Raw genomic sequence first — 22,247 nt, forward strand, 5'->3', positions numbered from 1 at the left:
ATACTAATTCTTTTTTTATATTTATGCTGCAAGGTATGGAGACTTAATGATGGAATCGAAAACTAAAGAATGTCATCCTGAAGAAATCAGCCAGACAAAAGTCATAATGATGAAAAAAATATTAATAAAAACACAGCATATTTAATGGGAAAAATAGGACTGTGTTTAATTCCCAGGTGGTGGCTTTGAATCCCAGGTCCAATATAAAAAGAAAAACATCTTACAATTCACAGACTGTTAGAAATTGTAACAACATTTTTTTAATGAATCAAACCCCTCCCAAAAAAAGAGGAGAAATGGAAACAGTTCAGATTAAGAAGAGGGGGATGCGAGGATGGGTCTTAGAGGCTATGTTTACTGCCAAGAATGTGGTCCGCCTTCCGAATTTGGATGCAGGTTGACTTTGGTTTAATCCTGGTGGAGACCACAAGATTGCAAGAAAAGTGTGATCAACGTACCATCACTACCTGTTCATAGTGGAGATTAAACCCCATCATCAGTCCTGAGGAGTAAGAGCCGTCAGAGGCAGACCTGTACTTCCGCCCACCTAATTCAGATGGCCAACATTAGAGATCAGTTTTCACTGCCTGTCACTGTCAGTAAAACCACAGACTCCTGTGGCGAGGCATTTTCTTTTTGGAAATGAAAATGGAGACAGTTTTATGCAGGGCCCCATTATGTTGATATAGCCCTGCACCAAACTGCAAAACAGCATTGACAGGAACTGTTATGACGGTGGCTCCCGCCTAAGCTTTGGAAATGACCCTCAGCTTGGCAAGCGGCTCTTCCGTCAGGGTGATGGAGTCACATCACTCTGTCACCCCGATGGAGAAATGGACAACCTACTTACATTTAAAATGGGACCTTTTCTAGGACTAGCAAGACCTTGAAAGAAGTATTTCATGACTGTCAGAACACCACCAGCAGGACATCACTAACATCAAACAACATGACCACTTCCAACTCACCAAAGGAAATATCCTAGAAATGTTCTGCTCCTCCATGCTAGCATTCCCTGAGCCCTCTTTACTATCTAAGGACTCGTAGAAGCATACTGCAGTCACATGCCTGTGCCAGCACATAAAATGATAGCCATACAAGACCCTACAAGCAACACCTTTGTTAGTTTAAAAATGACCTAGTGCATGCCATACAGAACGTCATGAATTAACTCAATGTCATGTTGAACGCCTTGAGAAAATGTCATCTTATAAATCTGGATACTCAACAACATGTTTGATTCAAGCCTCAGGCATTAGACACTTATGCCCAGATTTATTACATGTTGGGAAGAATTAACGCTTCTAAATCTGTTTTTACTTTTATTAAAAAACTTATTTAATGCTGAAAAACACTTGAAAGTAGCGTGAAGCACGTAATGGGAGGTGCATGGGCATTGCCATTCAAAAACCCAAGATTTCTGATGCTGAACCCTAGTTACTTGAAGAAATTGACAGGGCTTGGTATGAGAAAATAGCGCCTATTACAGATAGGCGCTATGAAGAAGAAATGCTTTCATTTCTCCTTTCTTTTCTGACTTTGCATGGGTGCTGCAGTATACACCACAACTATAAACGGTTTCAAGTTAGTCTAGGCCTTTTATTTTGTACTGGAAGCGTTCCCTTCCAGTGCAAAACCTATGCTAGACTCACTGAGGCACCCGTCCACTATAGTTCAGCACATTTCTGCACTAGCACTAGGGAGAGGGGAGGGGAGGTGCGTGCCATATTTCCTTAAATTGGCACTCTCCTGCTCTCTCCTTCTTACGCTGCACAGCATTTGTGGCGGCTGCACTGAAGTGCATGAGAAACTACTAAATCTGCCCCTTAGTGCAGAGCAGCACTGTGTGAAAATCAGGAGTGCTGAAATATTTGTAGAGCAACACAATTTTAATGACTTTTTAAGCACTTTTAGTGCAACACTAAGAATTGACTTATGGCACGAAGGCGACCCAGCAACCCATTGTGTGAGACTTTTACTCCAAATTACACTTCCAGTACAGATGTTGATACAAGGACAACCTTCCAAAGATATAAGTTAGGTTGTGCCTGGTTTTATTTGCCACTAGGATCTCAAACAAAGGCAAATCATGTTCTTACAACAAATAAGGCATAGCTTACAACTCTATGGGCACTTGCATTGTTCCCATCTTAATATACACCTAGCAATTCTAGGCCTGGTTCTCTGTAACCATTACACACAGAAAGAAACACCATCCTCAGACAAGCAGAGACAGCAAAGATCACAACTTGAGGAAGACCTTGAGGCCCATGAGAACACATCACTATACAAAGAACACATCACTATACAAAGAACACATGGTACTGAAGCCAAAGCAACAAACTATTCCAACTGCTTAAGCCTACCTGCCAACATTAGAAGTCACCACCATCAAACATACTTTAATATCAACACGAGAGCCCTCTTAGACACGTATTGATCAAATGCAAGATCAACAGCTTTCTCAAGCAGAAGAGAAGAACAAATAAGGAAATATGATAGTTGGCAATGCACAGTCAGACAACATCCCACCTACAAATTTTACAGCTCCCCAAATTGATTGCTCTGACTACTGATGGCTCTTAATATATCCTTATATGTTAAAGTTGATTCCCTTCAAAATCCGCTGATGTTATTGCTGATGAAGGCCAACCTTCACGCCAACACCTTGTAAGCTACTTCGAATCTGGGCAAGATCACTGAGAAGGTAGGTTCTATTTAGCCACAGCAGTGAATCAAAAGCAATGACATACTACGGGACCACTAGCCAGGATTTGGGCATAGAGACAAAAATATTGTGGTATTTGACAGTGTAACATCATTAACGCAAATGCTAAACAAAAACTTCCTTCAAAATCATCCAAAACGTCTTCAAATGACTGATTTATGATTTATGTGTGTTTCAGAATTTGGTGGGACCAACTTAATTCCTTATTCTGTAAAGTCCATCTTCCTCACTTATATTGGGGGTATTGCCTGAGGGAGGAGGACCATGGTCCAAGCCACGGGAGGGGGTGGAGGCATGCCTTGCTATATGCCATGCTTGAAGGGAGAAAGATTGAATGTGGTCACTCTTCAAGGAAGTGAAACCCACAGCTTGCCATGGTTGCGTTTTCCCTCATTAAAATAGTCCTTGACAAAGGCTAAGGATGGGAGTTTAAGACACTAAGCCCGGCCCTGACATGAGTAGACCTAATGTGCCCCTAATTGGCTTCAATAAAAAGAGCTCCACCATTGTAACGTCTTCCAACATTAAGTCCATGTAGTCAAAGATATTGTATTTGTGGCTTCCTTTCCATACTTAGTACTTCAAATAAAAATAAATTGTGTCCATATCCTAAAGTAAAATGTTCCTGTAGGCCACGCCAAGGATGCTAATGTTTCTGAAAGGACATATATGTTTCTCAAATTGCAAGGCTGACAGGAGTTAGCCATCTGCTCTAGCTGCTAAAGTTAAAAATGTTGGTGGGTGTTGCGCAAAGTTCTGTTTGTGGTTTTGGCCACAATTATACTTAACTGTACAGAATATATTCTCAAGAAGTTTCTAGTTTCTTTCCCCAAAATAGGTAATTGTTTTTCAATATTTTCCCCAGAATAAAACAATGATTACTACAGTATAAAGTTGGAAAACATTGTTAAGCTTATATTTCTGGATGAAACCCAGTTGAGAGGTTTCTCCTACTCGCCTGTCCACCCAGCAAAGCTATTATCAGAGGCACCAATACAAATTTGACTACAGCTGCTTTATCTGCCACAGCTCAAAATCCAGTGGGTGGACACTCAAAAAGGAGCAACTGCAGATGCAGAGTCCATAACATTGCAAGACAAGTGCACAATCATCTAGTAACTTTAAAGATTTATAGCATACCCTGCTCTAACACCGTGCTTTCACAAGTGGTTGTATAAGTCTGAATCATCACATGCCATTTGGTTCACACCATCCTGAGAGATTTACTTAAAATCAAAAAACACTTTACAACTGCATAGGTAGTTGGCATACCTACATATCAGGACTAGCCAAATATTGACCATTGGGGGGGTCATTATCTGGTAAAAAAACTGATGATATTAGTAAGAACCATTTCACAACTCCTGCAAATACAAGACACTAGTGTGTTCTAGCGAAGAGATAAGATGTACTTGCCCCTCTATTTCAATGAGCACCACAACAGTATGTCATGCAGCTAAAGTGTCTCATAGTGACTACAAGTGCATTTATGTCATCTAAGCATGCTCTCAAATAATTACTCAAACTCAGAAGACATTATAGTAGGTGTTCCACTCTACTCAGTTAGCAAACTTGGCCACAAGACAGAAGCTATCTAAATGTTCGGGAATTCTCTGCACTTCAATGAAGGAAAATATGCCAGCATTAGTATCAGATAGTGACTGGCCAAATCATCTACTTCTACTGATTTACAAAGGTGAGATGGAGGATGTTAAGGGTGGATTATGTACATGATTTTACAAGAGTGTGATAACAATAAAATACCTTTTCCTCATGTGTGCACTAGGTTCCCCAAGCAGAAGGAAGGTACAACCACAAAGAAGTTTGTTGATCTGCACAGTCCTCCTTTCCCCCTGTTGTCTGTCTTCGCTTCTCAGTGATCAGCTTCTATGGGCGGATACAGGCAATAGAGAGACTGGGAGGGCCAGCATCAGTGTTTATGGCATGGCAGCCACAACTGACATTTACACAAGACTTTCAACTTGTTTGTCTGAGAAATAGCACTATCCGAAACCAATTCTAAAGCTATAATTATAATCATTTACCACACAGGCATTTATTCAGAAACATATATAATAATTGTAAATACAATACTTAAGAATTCCCACATACTCTTCTGTGAAATAGAGCAAACCTAACTTTGTTAGTTAACTTTCAGTATGGGTTGAACTATGTGACAATACCACTTAAAGCAAATATGTTATATTTTTAAGTGATTAACTATATTCTTCGGATTCTCACCCAAGAAGAAATTGTCCAGAGAAACCCCATCCCCGCAGGACAGAAGAAGATGAGAGAACATCCAGGAGACTGTGTTACCTCCTGCTCCTAGTGGCAAAGGCTTGGGGAGCAAGGGAGGTTCAACACAGAAGCATCCTGGAGGACAAAGTATTGTGAGTGCCCCCGGTGGTTCTGTGAAGAAACAAAATGTATGCAGCATGAGGCCATATATCATGGTGCCCAAGAAGGAGCTGGGGCACCCCCATCATTTATAAAGTGTGGATGGTAAACTGACATAATATCGATCACAGCAATATTGTGACACAGAAATATTGTGTCAAAAATTATGGATCACAAAAATAACATTTTCCAAAACTTTGAAAGGTAAGTACAAAAATATTTTAAAAAATTATGGTTTCACACTAATATTGTTAAAAAACATCACAATACATTTCTTTTTAATATATATACATATATATAGTGTATAAATTAGTACAGCTTAAATATTTTAACATATAATGTTAACATAATGTAAAGTAAATGAATTAAAGTGACATTTAATACCATATATAAATATGTACTCAAACACACATACACAAAGCAATTAGCATTTCCGCTTTTGTATCAAAGCAGTTATCCGTTGCAGCTTACCATATCAGAGACCCTCGAACTATATATTTAGGCTTACTATGTGTCAATATTTTTAAGCTTACTAAATATTTTAATTTTGCTTTGTGTATATAATTCAGGTCATAGCGAGGAACATGAATTGTTTGAAAGTTTTACTCACTGTCTGCTTTCTATTTCTGATCATGCATTTAAGCACTGTGATTTGTCATTTGTGGACATGTGAACAAGGCCACGGTTGTGGCCGAAACATGTCATGTTTGGAAGTAAACTTATTTGCATCTACACAGTCTGAGTGAGCGTTTCATTTGTCGCGTGGGATTTCTTTTGTCTTAAAAAAGTGCTGGTGGGCTCATCCGGCACACCCCTCCACCCCTCATGGGCACTGGTGAAGCATTGTGTTGTTGGAATTTATGTATATATATCTCAAAAGGCGGAGGTATTGGTTGAGTGCTGTCTTGAAAGTAGTAAGGTCTTCAGTTTTCTTGCTTGTCCGTCACTTTCTTTCTAGTTACCAGCACTTGCATTTGGTGGATATCAGCTCCACGGTGAACCAGCTGGCTAATCTGGCTGGTGCATTAGGTTGGGCACCTAGCAGGGGCGATTGTGCTGGCACAATCCGTGAGCCCATGGGAGAAATTCTTCACAGCCTGTTCTGGGTCGGATGTAGTATCAGGGAGGTAGGAGTTGAGAGCGTTGTACCACTGACCTTCTGATATCTTTTTCTAGTTTCTGCACATGGAGCTGGGGGGCAAGGTGCCAGTGTTGGTAGATTCTGAGATGGTGAATTGAACGCTGTAGTGGTCAGTCCAGATGAGTTACAATACGTGGGTGCACTTGATGTGTTGAACATAAAAATGGGATAAAACATGTGTTCTGCGATGTGGGAGGGGTCGATGACAGGATGTTTGGGACTGATGTTGCTCATGCTTTCCAGGAGGTTGGTTGTGTTGGTGTTACAGGGGTTATTAAGGTTCAAGTTAGGATCCCCTAGGAAGATGTAGTGTTCGTAGTCAATGGTGAGTGGGGTGATGAGGTCGGGGTTGGCATTGCAGAAGTTGGGGGGTGGTTGAGGTGGTCTGCATGTGAGGGTACATCTGATAGTGCTTTTTTCATCTGTGTGAATTAGAAATTGAAATGCGTCATTATCGGGGTTAAATTGTCTGAGGAGGTAGTGCAGCGATTGACATCCTTGTAGATGATGGTAACCCCACCTCTGTGTGTGTTAGTCCTGGGAGGGGGGAGAAGCGCTGGGTGGCGGGAAGGGCTGGAGTTGGGAACAGTGGGTAAAAATTAGCGAGATGTGAGGCAGGCCGGCTCCAACCAGGAAAACGGCAAAACTGTGTTGTGACAGTGTGCTCCAAAATGCACACCAATTATATACCACAGTCTTACCACTCTCCTGCTGAGTGGCATATTTGTGACACTTGTTATTTGTGTGACGCTTGGATTTTTCACCTTACCAATGAGTTCAGTTAAGTAACATGGATGGCAGCACGCCCGCTCCAAAAATGTGTTCAGCACCACTACCTCAAACTTGCCTTATGGCCATAAACAGTGGCCTGCACATTCTAGGGTGCAGACATCTCAACAACAGACTGGGAGATGATTGACCCGCTCAATGTCCATTTGGAGCAAAGAGATTCAACTCTACCATTGATTACACTGGTATCCTGGCTTCAGATTTCGGACACTGTATAGACTTCAAATTGAAAACATCTCAGAAAGTAATATGTGATTAATATGTATTAGTAGAAAATAATTAGGAACTTTGCTTCTAAATGACCGAGTAACTAAAACTATGAAACCAAAGGTTTTTGGCAGATTTAAAGACCACAATAGCTTAGGCAACTCATCAGCTAGGTGTTCGAATGTGAGTGCCCCCTTCAGAACATTTTTAATTTCTTATCCTCAGTGATCAGTGCAAAGCAAGTTCATCACAATCCTCATAATGAAACAGAAGAAAAGAGATCACAGGAATAAATTGAAGGTGATTATTAAAATTACCAGCCACAAAGAACCAGGAGATTCACAAAACAGAGGGCTCTCTCTGGAACAGCTTCTTAATTATTATTTTTAAAAGAGTGGATCGACCTTCAGCAAGCAATTGAACCTAGAGATGGATTTGATTTCTGGCAACTAATACATAATTAATAGAACGGATTCCATCAAAGGGCGTTCACTGGTGGCTCGTCTACATAACACCATGCTCATGAACGACCAAATTCTTCACCCCTCACACCTAGGAAGCATCCATCCTCCAACCTATACATAAGCCTGGACCAAGAAATGAAGCGAGCAGCAAAAATGTAACTACGCTGATAGATGTAAGGTGAAGATTTCTACCGAACACCCCTTTACTTCTCTAACCCAATGGACAATGAAGACTCAGATTATTAGGTAAAATCAAACAGGTAACTATGCTGGCAATATCACTCTAGACTAACAAAGCATTCACAACTGGGAAACAAATAACACTATTGTCTTACTACATAGGTCTTTCAACCTGTTAAAACATGGTCATGAGCCAGCTATCATCCTGGGAGTCAACCAAACATTATCAGCTCATTGATTGCACTTCATACCTATAAAGGGGTGCGAGTAAAACATTCCTTATCGTTCCCTATATGTTGCTGACCAACCACAATTATAGAAAGTCATGTACATGCAGCCAACCTATCTCTTACAAAGCTAGCAGAGACAAACTGACTCCAGTAATACAGTAACCTAAATATCTGACAGCAGCAAATTATAAAAAGACAAACAAATATGTGTATCTAATAAATGAAGATTTAATTGGGTCCTAGAAAGTCTCCGCATTGGCCACAATATACTTACCTCTGGGTGCAGATCAACAAAAAAGATACAAGGAATATACACTTTATTATTTGCTCTAAAAAAGCTCAAAAACATGTAGGTAATCAAATGTTTATCTAGGAATTATGGGGGAGGAGGTGCAATGGACCAATGATTATTGCTGCTGCAACCACACACTCGCCTCTGTTCCTTTAAGTAGCCCTCATGAAATAACTAAACTGTAGGAAAGTGGAGTATTATTAATACTAATTATATAGTGATGAATAGACCTCACCATGTAATAATAATTAAAAGATACATATAATCACTTATAAAGCGCCTGGTTACACCAACTGGTGTGTCCCCATGCTAGAAGCCACTCTCCAGACAGGCTGGAAGAAAAAAACGTACTATAGACCAGAATCATGATGTACTCAAACATCACAACTGAAAGAGCTCAGTTCGGGGAAAGAGGGGTAGTGTGTTTCAACTCGTGGCGGCAGGTAGCCAAATGAGTGTGCACCCTATCTGGCTCTTTATACCCAAAGATGGTACTTGGATTCATAATAATACATATTTAGCTCATTCCAGTCAGACTTTAATAGATAAACATGTGCTAAGTAATTGACAAAACTTGACGGTAATCCAGCACCAATTTATACAAATAAAGCAGATGTCTATATTAGTTTAGACACCAAAACGAAAACAATGGGATGCATATAACAGAAGTAATGAATTTTAAAATCAAAAGTAAATCAGTTCATTTCACTGCAGCAAAATGGTATCATTGTGGTCAATAGGTAAAGCACTAGTGACAAGCAGTCATCGCAGGTCGAGCACCGTGAAACCCATGAGGGGGAGCACAGTTGATGCGGGTCACAGGACCAAGCCACAATAGTCAGTTCAAATTCAACTGGCCTGAGAGGCTAGCCTGCAGAGTTGAGCTGGGTGTCCCTGGTCCTGAGGTGGGACTCGTGGAAGAGCTGGGTTTACCACTGAGATGCTGCTGGGGAGAAAACAGATGCAACAAGGAAACACTACTGTGGCTGGTTGAAGGTGCTGCAGAGTTTCATCAGGTTGCAGTCTCAAGCAAAGATGGTAGCAATAAGGTCAGCAAGATGATACTTTGACATCCAGAGGTCCACGGAAAAGAGGTAGTTGCCTTAGGCTTGCTGGAGCTCAGGACTATATTACCCACAACACAGTGAACTATCTACTTTTGGGTGGTACCGGTAAGGGCCCGATGGCTAGCGATTCTTTTATTCAGGATGCATGGTTCCACATGCAGTATTCTAGTGCCACTTGCCTGAAGGAGTCTGAAGTTGCCTTTGGCATTCAAAGGAGTACTGCTGTGTGGGGAGCCAGTCTTTCATCTGGGACGGGTCGCAAGCATGCAGTTTCAGGGTGGTTGCCACAGTAGCAGGTTATCATGCTTTTGCTTTGTGCATGTCCTGAAGTCACGCACTTGGGTCTCTTCTTTGTCCTAGTTTGCAAGTCTTCTCAGATCTGAGGTTCTGGTGCAAGGGGTGGCAATTAAATTCTAGATTTAAGGGTGTTAGGGTTGTGGGTGCAAGTGGTCAATGGGTTACTTGCCTCAGCAGCTAATCCACTCTTGAGGTGACCACTTCCAGGGGGTGTGTTTCACTATTTCTTCCCAGAACCCTTCATTTACCACTTCTAAAAACAACAGAACCCTTCATCAGCTATACTGACCAGGTACCCCACCATAAACGTATGGCTAGCCTTCTTGGTGTGTATGACTACTGACTATATCATTTTCCTGCCTGCCTGCCTGGGTACAAATGTGCTAGGGGCATGAGGGGGTTTCATCCTGCGTGCATTTGAGAGGTGGTGCATGATTTGAAGCTCACTGCCTTGATGTACCGCTTCACTAGCCATCTTGTCAGGGTGGATGGTGTCACCCCCTTCCCAGGCAGGCCTTTATTTCTGACAACCGAAAGTGTTCACACTTCCTGGCAAGAGGTCAGATTCCTGTCTTGGCAGTAGAAGCCTGCCAGCCAGGGCACAGGAAAGGCTGAGTCAACCAGGTGGGCAACCTCTAATGTAGCCACCTGGTTGAATTTCACATTAAATATAACATTTGAATCATGTTGGGGTGATGAGGCAAGTTGTTTTATATCAAACATGACCACATTCAGCAGGGCCATAAAGGAGGTGGCGACCTCAGGTATGTCAATGTGCCAGCCCATGTTATCCTATGGCTCACCTATAGTAACCCTAAATGGAAAGAGACTTTAATTTGTCCACGCCTTTAATATAATGCACCTTTCCCCCTGGGCTCAGGAGGCCTATTTCATGGATGACTGAGAAGTATTACTGAGGGAATTGACACTCCTGAGGCGGAAGCCGGGAGAGAATGCCGGTGTTTTAAAATTGTTTGTTCTCGATCTCACTGATCTTACCTGATTGCTCTCTTTTGCTTGGCACTTCCCCACCAACAACAGCACCTTGAATACTCCCGCGCAGCGGACGTAAGCGCTGCCGCGGGTTGGGAAATCCTTCGCCGCCATCAACCCTCAGGCCATGCCCACTGACGTGAGGCCACGCCCCTTTCTTTAAAAAACCATCTTATAAAAGCCGGGCTGATTACAAGCTCGCGCTCAGAGGGAATTGACACTCCTGAGGCGGAAGCCGGGAGAGAATGCCCGTGTTTTAAAATTGTTTGTTCTCGACCTCACTGATCTTACCTGATTGCTCTCCTTTGCTTGGCACTTACCCACCAACAACAGCACCTTGAATACTCCCGTGCAGCGGACGTAAGCGCTGCCGCGGGTTGGGAAATCCTTCACCTCCATCAACCCTCAGGCCACGCCCACTGACGTGAGGCCACGCCCCCCCCTCCTAGCCTATAATTCTGTGTATTTTTCGGACGTGCAGTGGACGAGCGCAGCGGGCGCTGGCAGCGCGCCGAAGGGTCGCCTAAGGCAAGCCCATCTGCCCCTGTCCGCGACCGGACGGGGCCAGGGGCACAGCTCCATGCCCATTTTATTTCCTATCCCCCTGAAACACTGTGCGCCCACCAAGGCCCTGGGGACTTGAATCAAGCAGTGAAGGATCATATCACAGAGGCTGGGATCCTAAGCGCCCATCCCCTACCCTCTTTACCACCCAACCTGCCTTCGACTCCCGATCTGCACCAGTTCCACCTCTGCTCAAGTAAGTGACTTACCGATTATCTCTGCCCTCCTACTCAACACTCGGTCAGCAGTAAAACACCACCTTGACCTGTTTATTCTCCTAGACATGCAGAAACCTAACTTACTGTTCCTCACGGAAACCTGGTTTCACCAGGACTCCCTGCCCAACTTGCTTGCGGCTCTGCCCTCCTCCTACTATGCACTTCGGGCAGATCGACCCCCTGGCAAAACAGGGGGGAGTGGCTCTGATCATTCACTCAGATCTACACTTCCAACTACTACCTCACACCCCTATCCCAGAAGTGGACTACTTAGTTGCATGCTCGAACTCCTTCCAGATCCCTATCACATGTGTCCTGATGTATCGGCCCCCCCAAAAATATGCCGCACTTCCTTCCAGCCTTCCAGGACCTGCTAGCCACATTAGCCATGAACAACCTGAATTTTATATCCCATATTCACACTCCCACCCATGTTCAGGGCCACATATTAGATCAAGTTTGGTCCCTTAACATCCCTATCCTTGAGCCTACTGATACCCCTTGCTTGTGGTCAGACCACCACTTGATCTCCTTCTCCCTGGACTCAAGTTCGACCACAAAACCCCCCCTGCCCAAAAACACCTGGGCTCGCAACTGGGGCAAAGTTGACATCCCATTGCTGTGTTCTTCTTTACTATCCTCCAGTCCAGCTATAGAGGAACAGGCCCCCCCCCCTTCAGGCAGCAATACTAAATAATTGGCTGTCCAACGCCTGCGATCAGGTGGCACCCCTAAGACGCATTAGGGTAAGACGCGCCCATGACGTCAACAAATGGTTCACACCAGAACTGAAGGAGAAAAAACTGGCCGCCGGCCGTGCAGAACGTGCGTGGAGACGCACTTACTGCACAGCCTCCAAATCACTGTACTCCTCCACCCAGGCAGAGTACAAGAAAGCCATCCTTGATGCCAAAACCTGCTACTTTTCAAACAAGATCCTCCTGGCAGAGAACCAACCCAGAGAAATCTTTGCTACAGTCTTCGAATTAGCCTCTTCGGACAGGACTTCATCCAAGCCGGTACCTTCCCAGCACTTGTGCGACTCGCTGAACAACTTCTTTAGCAATAAAATTGCAGACATTAAGGCCAATATACCTCCACCCTCCCAAGCTTTCCTAAACCCCGACCCACAACCCAACGCCTGCCACCTCGACTTCATAACCCCACTGTCTAAAGAAACCTTCCTCTCCTTGCTCCCATGCGTCAAGTCGGGATCCCCCGCTGACATCTGCCCGGCCTACATCTTGCGCGATATCTTCCTCACTTGTCCATCTCCCCCCTCACCTTTCTCAATGAGACCCTCAACTCAGGCACTGTCCCTTCATGTCATAAATCAGCCACCATCATTCCAATCTTGAAAAAACCAGGCGCAGACCCCACAGCGCTAGTAAACTATCAGCCCATTTCCCTCCTTCCCTACCTGGCTTAAGTCCTCGAACGCCACGTAACCAAAGTCCTTAGCTCTTTTATAGAGGACAGCGGCTATTTATCACCATGCCAAGCAGGGTTCCGCACTCTCCATTCCACCGAAAAAGTGGTGCTCTCTGTCATTGACACACTCAGAGCGGGGCAAGATGCTAATCTCCCTCAGGCATTGGTTCTCCTCGATTTGTCGGCCGCCTTCGACACGGTCGATCACACCATCCTCCTTTCCCGTGTCGAGGTGGCAGGCATTGGAGGTTCTGCCCTGGCCTGGATCAGCTTGTTCCTGAGCGACCGCTCACAGGCAGTCCACCTGGCAAATTTTTCCTCCGAGGCCCGCAAAGTGCTATGTGGCGTCCCTCAGGGCTCCTCTCTCTCCCCCCTTCTTTTTAATTTGTACGTCTGCCCGCTCATTTGTGCTCTGCAGAGGATGGAGGTCACTGTGTTTAACTACGCCGATGACCTCCAACTCATTTTTAACCTCTCTAACTCTCCCGATTCTATTTCTAATTTCCAGTCGGTGATGGTCTTTATCAGGGATTGGATGTGCTTTAACCACCTCAAGCTCAACTCTGATAAGACCGAGCTTCTTCTCACTGGCGGCAAACTCAACCCTTGGTCCCCCTTCTTCTGGCCCCCCTCTTTTGGTCCCCCCCCTTCTCCCTCTCCCGCCATTAAGACATTGGGAATCACCCTCAACCAACAACTGACCCTACACTCTCAGATCAGCACAGTGGTCTCTTCCTGTTTTTCGCAAGATCTCACGTTTTTTCTCATTTTCAGCCCTTAAATTGATCTTGATGGCTATGTTCCTTTCCCGGCTGGATTATGGGAATGCCCTACACAACGGCGCCCCCGCTTACGCCATCCGGAGGCTCCAACTGGTGCAAAACCAAGCTGCTCGCCTGGCCTATGGTTTATCCAAGTCACACCATACCACTCCCCTTCTCAGATCCCTCCATTGGCTCCCAATTAGAGAAAGGGCCCTCTTTAAGATGGGTTGTATCACGTTCCAGGCTCTTGCGGAACCAGACCCATCTTTTATCACGTCAAAAATCGCCCCCTACATCCCCAGCAGACTACTCCGATCCTCCTCTCTGTCCCTACTGGTGGTGCCCAGATTCAAGAAGAGCAGAATGAGAGGCTCAATGTTCTCCGTTATTGCTCCACAATTTTGGAATTCTCTACCTTTCCAAATGAGATCAACCCCCTCATACCTGGAGTTACGGAGCACCCTGAAAACCAATCTGTTTGCACAGGTTTTTAAAATCTAAGTCGCATCACCCTCTCACTCAGGTATCATTTCCTATACAGCGCCATGAAACCGCTTGGTGTCCGAGCGCTCAATAAATATTTTTTAAATTCAAATTCAAATTCAAATATTACAAATAGTGCTTTGACCTTGGATCTCAGGGTGAGGGCAAAGTAGAGTTGGAGCAGTTTGCAAAGTCTGCAATGGCAGACCTGCTGTCATCTGTTTACTTGGGTTACTCAAGGTGGCAGTCCCTGGTGAACCCTTTATCTCCCATGCCCAGGTACTCATGGTGCCATTTACTAGGGACTTATTAGGGAGTTAAAGTCGTTGCCAATATGCTTACATCATGATTAGTGAGAGAGCACTGGTGCTGGGGCCTGGACAGCAGGCTCCAGCCCACGTTCAGAGTCAGAACCATAAGCATTAGGGCAACAATGTGGGGTGAGGATACAGTAAGGGCACTTCCCTAAACAGACAACCCTTTTATAAAACATATCTATAGCATACCCTATTTAGGAACCTGCCTTCCCTACTGCCATCTACAGCGAGAAATGTGTTTTCCTTTGTTGATTTCTTCCAAACATGTCACCTCACGTGTGGCTGTGTCAATGTCAATGTGGATACATTAAAAAAAACACATATAAAGTCCACAGAAATGTTGCAAACTTTAAATATCCACAGATACAACACGCTGCTGAATGATTAGCATTTACAGTCACATTATCGCATCTGTTCAAGTCCGAGCAAAAATTCATTCGGCAAAAAACATGTTTGACTGCTCAGCTTGACTTGGATCTTATTTAATTAATAAATTGCCTTACTACATTATAGACATTTAAGGGCTGATTACGATGCAGATGTAAAGGCCTCAACCATCGGTAGGAGTCTTTATGAACCGCATTTTAATCAGCCGCTTGGTTTCCTTTCTGAATGTCTTATTAGGATGGAGGCGGTAGAAAAGGACACTGACCGGGTATTTCGGCTGACATCCGACAGGTTCTGAGAGCCCGTCCGCCAGTCGGAAGCCATGTAATAATCTCAAGGGTGGCCGTTTCCATCCTTGAGATACCATGATGCTTTCCGACATGGTTTCCATGCCGGCCTGTCTGACATGGAAACCATGTCAGAAAGCATCTTTGGAGCCCCCATCGGGGCCCCCTTTGGTGCACGGTCTACAGTCGGAGGCCAAGGGAGCACCCGTCTTGATCCCTGCACATTGTGGCTGGCACCTTGAGGTGCCTGCCACAGGGTGCAGGGAAGAACCAAACCTCAAATTTTACAATGGGAGCATGCATTCTGGACGGTTTACGGCCGGAATGCATGCTCCCATAGTAAAATGTAGGAATACGACCAAACAGTTTTCGGTCATATCCTAATTAGGTGGTCGGGACTGTCGACCGGGTGTCGGTCAGTCCTATAATCGAAGCGATATCGGGCAAAAGTAATTCCAACCGACATTGTAAGTAGCCTCCAAATGATTTACAACTGACTTACATGGAAAAAAACAACTTTATTTGGATTAAAGAATTCACTCACAAACATTAACATCTTGAGTAAGCTTTAGATTATTGAATATTTATTTCAGTTTAAAGGGCCATCACGTGAGACCAAAGACAGGTTTTGCCGTCATAGCATCCTAACAATGGAACTATTGAACATATGCTCTGTTTGTGACTCAACTTTCTGGAGCTGCGCAAGACATACTCATACCCTATTTACCTTAGGAACAAAGTCACTGACAAAGAGCATCACAAACAATACTTCCACTGAAGGAGACACAACTTGATTTTAAAAAGTATATATTTTTTTTAAATGTTTTTAAAATACCTCATATTTCATTAATTCACAATGATTTGTGTTTTATTTCAATTGGTTTGACCTAATTTATACTATAAAGAACTGATCAGTCAACCTACTGAGATGTGAAATGTGTTGCGATGTCATCCATGGGTCAGGTATTCCTCATGTCACATATATTTTATAGTTTACGCCACTTACTGCAAGGAATCAAAATTTCATCTTGGTTATATTACTGCCCACAAATGCAAAACTCAAACCTACATGCAGATCACATAAAACCAGGGTACCATGACTGGTCATTATATCATGTGTGTTTGCAAAAGTAATGACTAAAGCTATTTAGTGAAGTGTAAACTCCTTCAGACTCCAGTTTCCCACTCATTTATTGGTTGTGAAAAGCCAGGTGGTGGAGCCTCAGCTGTTTCTGCTGCAAGCAATCTACAAGTCAATCATAAGATGCACAGTATTTAAGACAGACCTTCTGATGTACGTATTCTGTTGAGGACCACCTGGAAAAGCCTGGATGTCATGAACAGGAAGAATACCAATGACACTTACATGCTGGATGAAAACTCACATGGGAACAGACACCTCTTTGTTCTGTATTTCAGAAACAAACCCCTACTGCAAGGATTAATTTCTGAAAAACAGAAATGTTTCCAAAGTGGAGTCAACCCAACAGGGTGCTCGCTCAGCAAACATCTCTGCCTTCTATGCAACTCCTGCCCCATATGAATCTCCACCATGGGATCAAATGTGATGGCCCTAGGATGACTAAGTGAACTGTCTGACTTTCAATGTCCAACTCTCCTTCTAAATGTTTCCTAGCTGTGTAAGGCCCGTGGTGTAAAAGCTAGCCAATAGTCCCCACTGATGCAGTTAAACACAGGTCTAACACCCTGCAATACCAGGCATATCTGTTTCAAGATAGTGAGTGTCTGTGTTTTTAACAACACTGAGTATATTCCTTCAAAGTTAGACCCCATGCAAATACAAATCAGGCAACTTCTATCACAAATGTAGTTGGGATGGGAAAAAAACAATTTCTTGCAGAATCTCCAGCTTACATTGAATCAAAAATGTTCAAGGTTACAAAAGCGAGGAGGGACTCAGTTACATTTTCACAGGAGAATATACAACCTTCCGTCCAATCACCTTCAGTCACACGTCAGGCCTTTGTCTATGTCAGTAGCTGCAAGTGGGACACAGGAAGCTACTGGGCTCCAAAAAAGTCACACTTCTGCTGCTTCCCCTCCTGTGGGTGTGCATCATTTTTAAAGCCTTATATGCAAGTGATTTATAGTCAGCTAAATTAAACAATACAACAGGTGCTCTGAAAATCTTTACACAATGTTTAGGAAGGTCTGTTGGACTTTTAAAATGAAAGTCAAATATTTGCAGTGTGACATTGTATATATTTTACTACTATTATTTTCTATGCAGATCAGCTATGGGTCTGAGCTGCCCATGCTAAGTGACAAGTCTCAGTTCCCTTCCTTTCTGCGCACAGTACCCAGCAACATCTTTCAGATCACTGCGCTGGTGCGACTAATGGGGCACTTCAGCTGGACATGGATTGGGATGATAATCTCTGATGATGAACTTGGATTGCAAGGAGGGCAAGACCTGAAAGATGCAATCGAACATAACAAAGGATGTGTAGCGTTTATGGAAAAAACTCATGCTGCATATAATCGAACAAAGATACTCACCGTCGCCAATGTTGTCCAGAAACATGCAGTGAAAGTGATCATTATCTACAGTTCTGTTGTCCATGTGAAGAATCTCTTGGAGGCCCTCTCTGCACAGAACGTGACCGACAAGACCTTCATCTTCTCTGCATCCTTCACAATGACTCTTGGACTCTTCTCCAAGCAGGCCAGGAGGTTATTCAATGGATCATTAAAGTTAGTCCTCCGGTTAACCAAGATGCCAGGCTTTGAGGACTTCCTTACTCGACTCAATCCCATGCGGGATCCCAATGATAGATTTATTAAACTCTTCTGGGAGAAAGCATTTAACTGTAGATGGCTGGCAACCAATGGAAATGAGACATTGACCCCTGTGACACATGGTGGAACAGTTACCTCCTGCTTTGAGAAGCAGACACTTGACAAAATACCTCTAAATGAGTTTGAGTTGAATGATCTGAGCTCCAGTTATCACACCTACCTTGCAGTTTATGCTTTGGCCTATGCTGTGACATCCTTGATGGTTTGTAAGCCAGGACAAGGGCCTTTCGGCAATGGAACCTGCGCTGATAACAGCAACATTAAACCCTGGCAGGTAATTGAGTAAAAACAAATTATCTTATTGCTGAGTGTGAATGCTTATAGATGACAGTGGTTACCACCGATGAGGCACAAAGAATAGGCACTCCTGCCTTAGTGTGGCCTGTTAAGCTTAAGCTCTTGTTTTTCATGTAATCATTTATGTAAAGTATTCTTTACCATGGGATTAATTGGCAATTTTCTAATTTCGCAAAATAGATCTGCTCTGAAAAAAATCACTTCCTCTATTAGTATTAGAACTTAGCCTGTACATGTATGTAATTATCATTTGAAAAGCAGGGAATAATATCATATCTGTGTATATTTAAATCAACAGGAGCACAAAAAGTGGTCAAAAAGGTAAGTTTATTAAACACTTAGAAAAACCTTCCTTCAAAGATAGGAAGCCCAGGCTAACTGAGTTCTCCAGAATTCCAGCATGGATCTAGAACTATGGCCAACTAGAAATCCAACACAGAGAACACGCATTCCCCTCCGTTACAACAATGAAATTAAAATAAAGACCAACAATATACATAAGAACACAATAAATACATAGAACTATGCATCCATTAAACTGCAAAACAAGTGGCATGAAAGAATCAACCCACCCATTAATAACCCTGACTATAACAACCATCATATAATATCAGAGCATTAAACATATGTTAAGTTGCAAACAGCCTCTCTGCCCCATATTTTTTCAAATGAAGATCTGCAACCATTAGCCCTTGGTGTGGGCCAATAACTCCACAATAGTTGTTTGCTAATTTGATACCAATTTTTTCTATTAGCTATATTCCTTCCTTCACACCCCTTATCCGTTGTTCTACAATACCATTACTTTGTGAGGTGTGATTATGTCCAATACAATGTCTTGATAAAAAAATGTTTTTATATTGTTGTGTGTTTCCTATGGATCCCAATGCCATTTTTCCTATTGAGCCCAATGCCATTTTCCCTATGTTAGCCTAACTTTTGCACAATGTAGGTTGCTTCTTCTTTGCTCAAAAGTAGAAAGAAAGTGCACGCCTGTTTTCGTGACATGTTATAATTTGCACATATTCAGAACACATTTTAGTATTATCTTTCCTTTTCTGGGATGTTGCTGTACCGCCCGTGCAAGGTCATTATGGTCTAGAATAGCAAAGACATCCAACTGCTGTTTTTGGATGTACAGGTTTTGTACTATAACTAGGGACGTGTTGTTCTGAAAGTCCGAGAGCCAAGGTACTGCAGACGAGAGGGCTGCACCAGCTGAGATGTAGAACCATCTGATATATGTGCTGAGGTACGGGGTCCACCACCAAAACTGAGATATATTCTTTCTATAATCTATACCCACTTAGCTTTAGTAGAGAGGGTGGGGTTAGGCAAATATAACATAACAGGACCATTCATTGTTTATGGTCTGTTGATTATGCTTTTGATATTATTGGCATGCATCTGCTTTGTATTTATGGCATACTCATTGCAGATTAGAATCATGATTGTTTAAAAAATATATTAAACTGTGTTTATGTCTCAACTTTGGTAAATTATGGACAAGTAGAACAAAAGTGTGTGACCTGCAACCGCAACCTTAATAGGGTTGGAAGTGTTGTGTTCTGGGGTGCCATATCACTTGGATCTCTGGAAGCTTGGGAATGAAAGAGCGGCACTATGAGCTAATCAGATTCAGGCCCACAGATACTGATGTAGTATGGTGACGCAGTCCCTATCCACTGATGTCCTGTGATCCAAAGCATAGTTCCGTCTCCGAGCAGAATCCCTGCACCAATATTATCAGTTGTAAATTGCGCCCCATTATCTGTCACTATATCCTTAGGGAAACCCTGCCTCTCAAAGACATCGTTCATAAACGGAATCACATTAGCACATGTAACATGATTTATCATTTTAACCTTCGGTCACTGTGACATCTGATCAATCAAAACTATAGCAAATACTTGGCCTTTGGACTAGCGATAGCCAATTAAATTACTTCCCACACTCTACTGGGTCTAGACAGGGGTGACATCATAAACAACAGTGTTTTGTGAATTATCACTAATGGCATATCCTATACACGATCTTACTTTATCTTCTAACCTTCTATCTATAGTAGGCAACCAAAAATCACCCCTGACCCTTCTCTTCATGATGCTTTCCTCAGCATACCCCAGACGAGACATTTGGACAACAGTATGTCTTAATCCTACTGGTACCAATAGTTGCTCACCAAGGTACAATCATCCATCTTGTTGAGAAAGCTTGTCTGCCATATGCAAGTAAGGCAATAAATCTTCCTCTACAAATTTCTTTATTGCCAATTTTGTTTTATTGTTTTCTAGCACCTTCTGAATGTCTGCATACTCCTTGCATGCTTCCCTTCACTGTCTCTCCGTTATACACCCCTCTGATGTTTCACTTATAGACACAACAGAATCCTTCTCATTATCCTGCACTAGAGAGAGAGAGAGAATACAGGGTAATAATTGGTGAAGGGTGAGACACCGTATGTCCCTTTGCTACCAAGAAATTATCACAAAATGGGTGTGGTGGCCATTAGTTTAAGGATCTATGTAGGATATATTTGCACTGCCAATTTATCCTGAGTGTGCATCTTCAGAATATCCTAAGAAGCAAACTCTTAACCTAAGATGGTTACCCAGGAACAGTCATTCTTAGTGAAAGAGGAAACCTCTCACACTTAATATTGTCATGCTTCACCATAAGAATCCTCTACCCACCTCGATTGGAGAATGCCATGAAGGCAGGCTCATCGCCCTTGGAGACTGTAATGGAAGAAGGGAGTTCTTGGATAAATCTTACTGAACAAAACCAACAAGAATGGGGATCCAGATGGAAAAGTAAAAACACCTTAGTGTTTTATGGGCAATACCTTTAATTTAGTGGGTACTATGTATGATTAAAAACTCTAGTGAATAGGTAGTGGATATCAATGACTCACACCCAATTCTCTGTCTGCCAACATGTTTCTGCCCAGCTAAATTAGCATAAATGGTCTGGGGAATTCGTGGTAGAGAATATTATCAAATCACTCAAATTGGGCCCTACCCAATCACCTGTTGAGTAGGAGCTTGATACCCTAGATTTTAAGGAGAACCGGCACCTCGGTCACAGAGGGGGTGGTGTCCTTTGTAGTCAGGCATTCGTCAAAAGGTAAGTCACACGGTCTACCTCAGTTAGTCCCATTTTGTGCCCCTGAAACCCCCTCCTTCTGTTACAGTCTTCAAGGAGGTTGTGTCCTCCAGCTTTGTCACATACACTTTTTAATTTATAATATTATTTATATTAATTATATCCACCTCTTTCATTTGCTCTTTACACCTTACCACATCTCTCACCCAGATTCTTACTTTTCTCATGCAATCTGGCCTTCTCATTTTCCTCTCACCTTTCACTCACTCTTCTCTGCTTAAGGCCACCTAATAGTCATTTGACATCTATATCTACCATATATTTACACCTCCCATCCATGTACTGCCCAACACCTCTCATCTCTCCCTACAGCATCCTAACTTTCACTGCTAGTCTATCCCCTTTGCATCCACCTATCCACTTTATTCCACCACAGCCTGTTACCTTGTCTCACTGTGGTTCTCTTAGATCCCCATCTCACTTCCATGATAAATACCACAAATCATTTCTAATAATACCAGCTACCATGCTCACTGATTCTGCCTCTATTACAACCACCTTTCACCTTACTGCTACATACTTCATCTTACATATCTTGCCAACCTCTAACCTTTTCTTGCTTGTACTACCTTTTTCACATCTACCTCTTTCCTGCATACTTCTTTTCAAGGTCCTACACTCTGATATCCACCCACCAGCATTTCCTCCATTCCTCGTTTAAAATATTAGGATACAGTACGTATCCTATTCAAGCATTGTCTTTTACCTTTACTCCTTCCTTTCGGC

At 43.0% G+C, this 22,247-nt stretch overlaps 1 protein-coding gene across 1 annotated transcript in view; it reads left to right on the forward strand.

The window, feature by feature from the left end:
* The first annotated feature begins 10,516 nt into the window (after positions 1-10,516).
* The window catches only part of LOC146808555 (extracellular calcium-sensing receptor-like), a 75,068-nt gene continuing 63,337 nt past the window's right edge, over positions 10,517-22,247 (forward strand). The window contains exons 1-3 of the mRNA XM_085624003.1: positions 10,517-10,559; positions 12,357-12,589; positions 17,491-18,333. Of these exons, the coding sequence (XP_085480129.1) occupies positions 10,517-10,559; positions 12,357-12,589; positions 17,491-18,333 (1,119 nt within the window). The remainder of the gene's footprint in view (positions 10,560-12,356; positions 12,590-17,490; positions 18,334-22,247) is intronic.

Source organism: Triturus cristatus, chromosome 8 (assembly GCF_964204655.1).
Source record: "Triturus cristatus chromosome 8, aTriCri1.1, whole genome shotgun sequence".
Classification (NCBI taxonomy): Eukaryota; Metazoa; Chordata; class Amphibia; order Caudata; family Salamandridae; genus Triturus; species Triturus cristatus.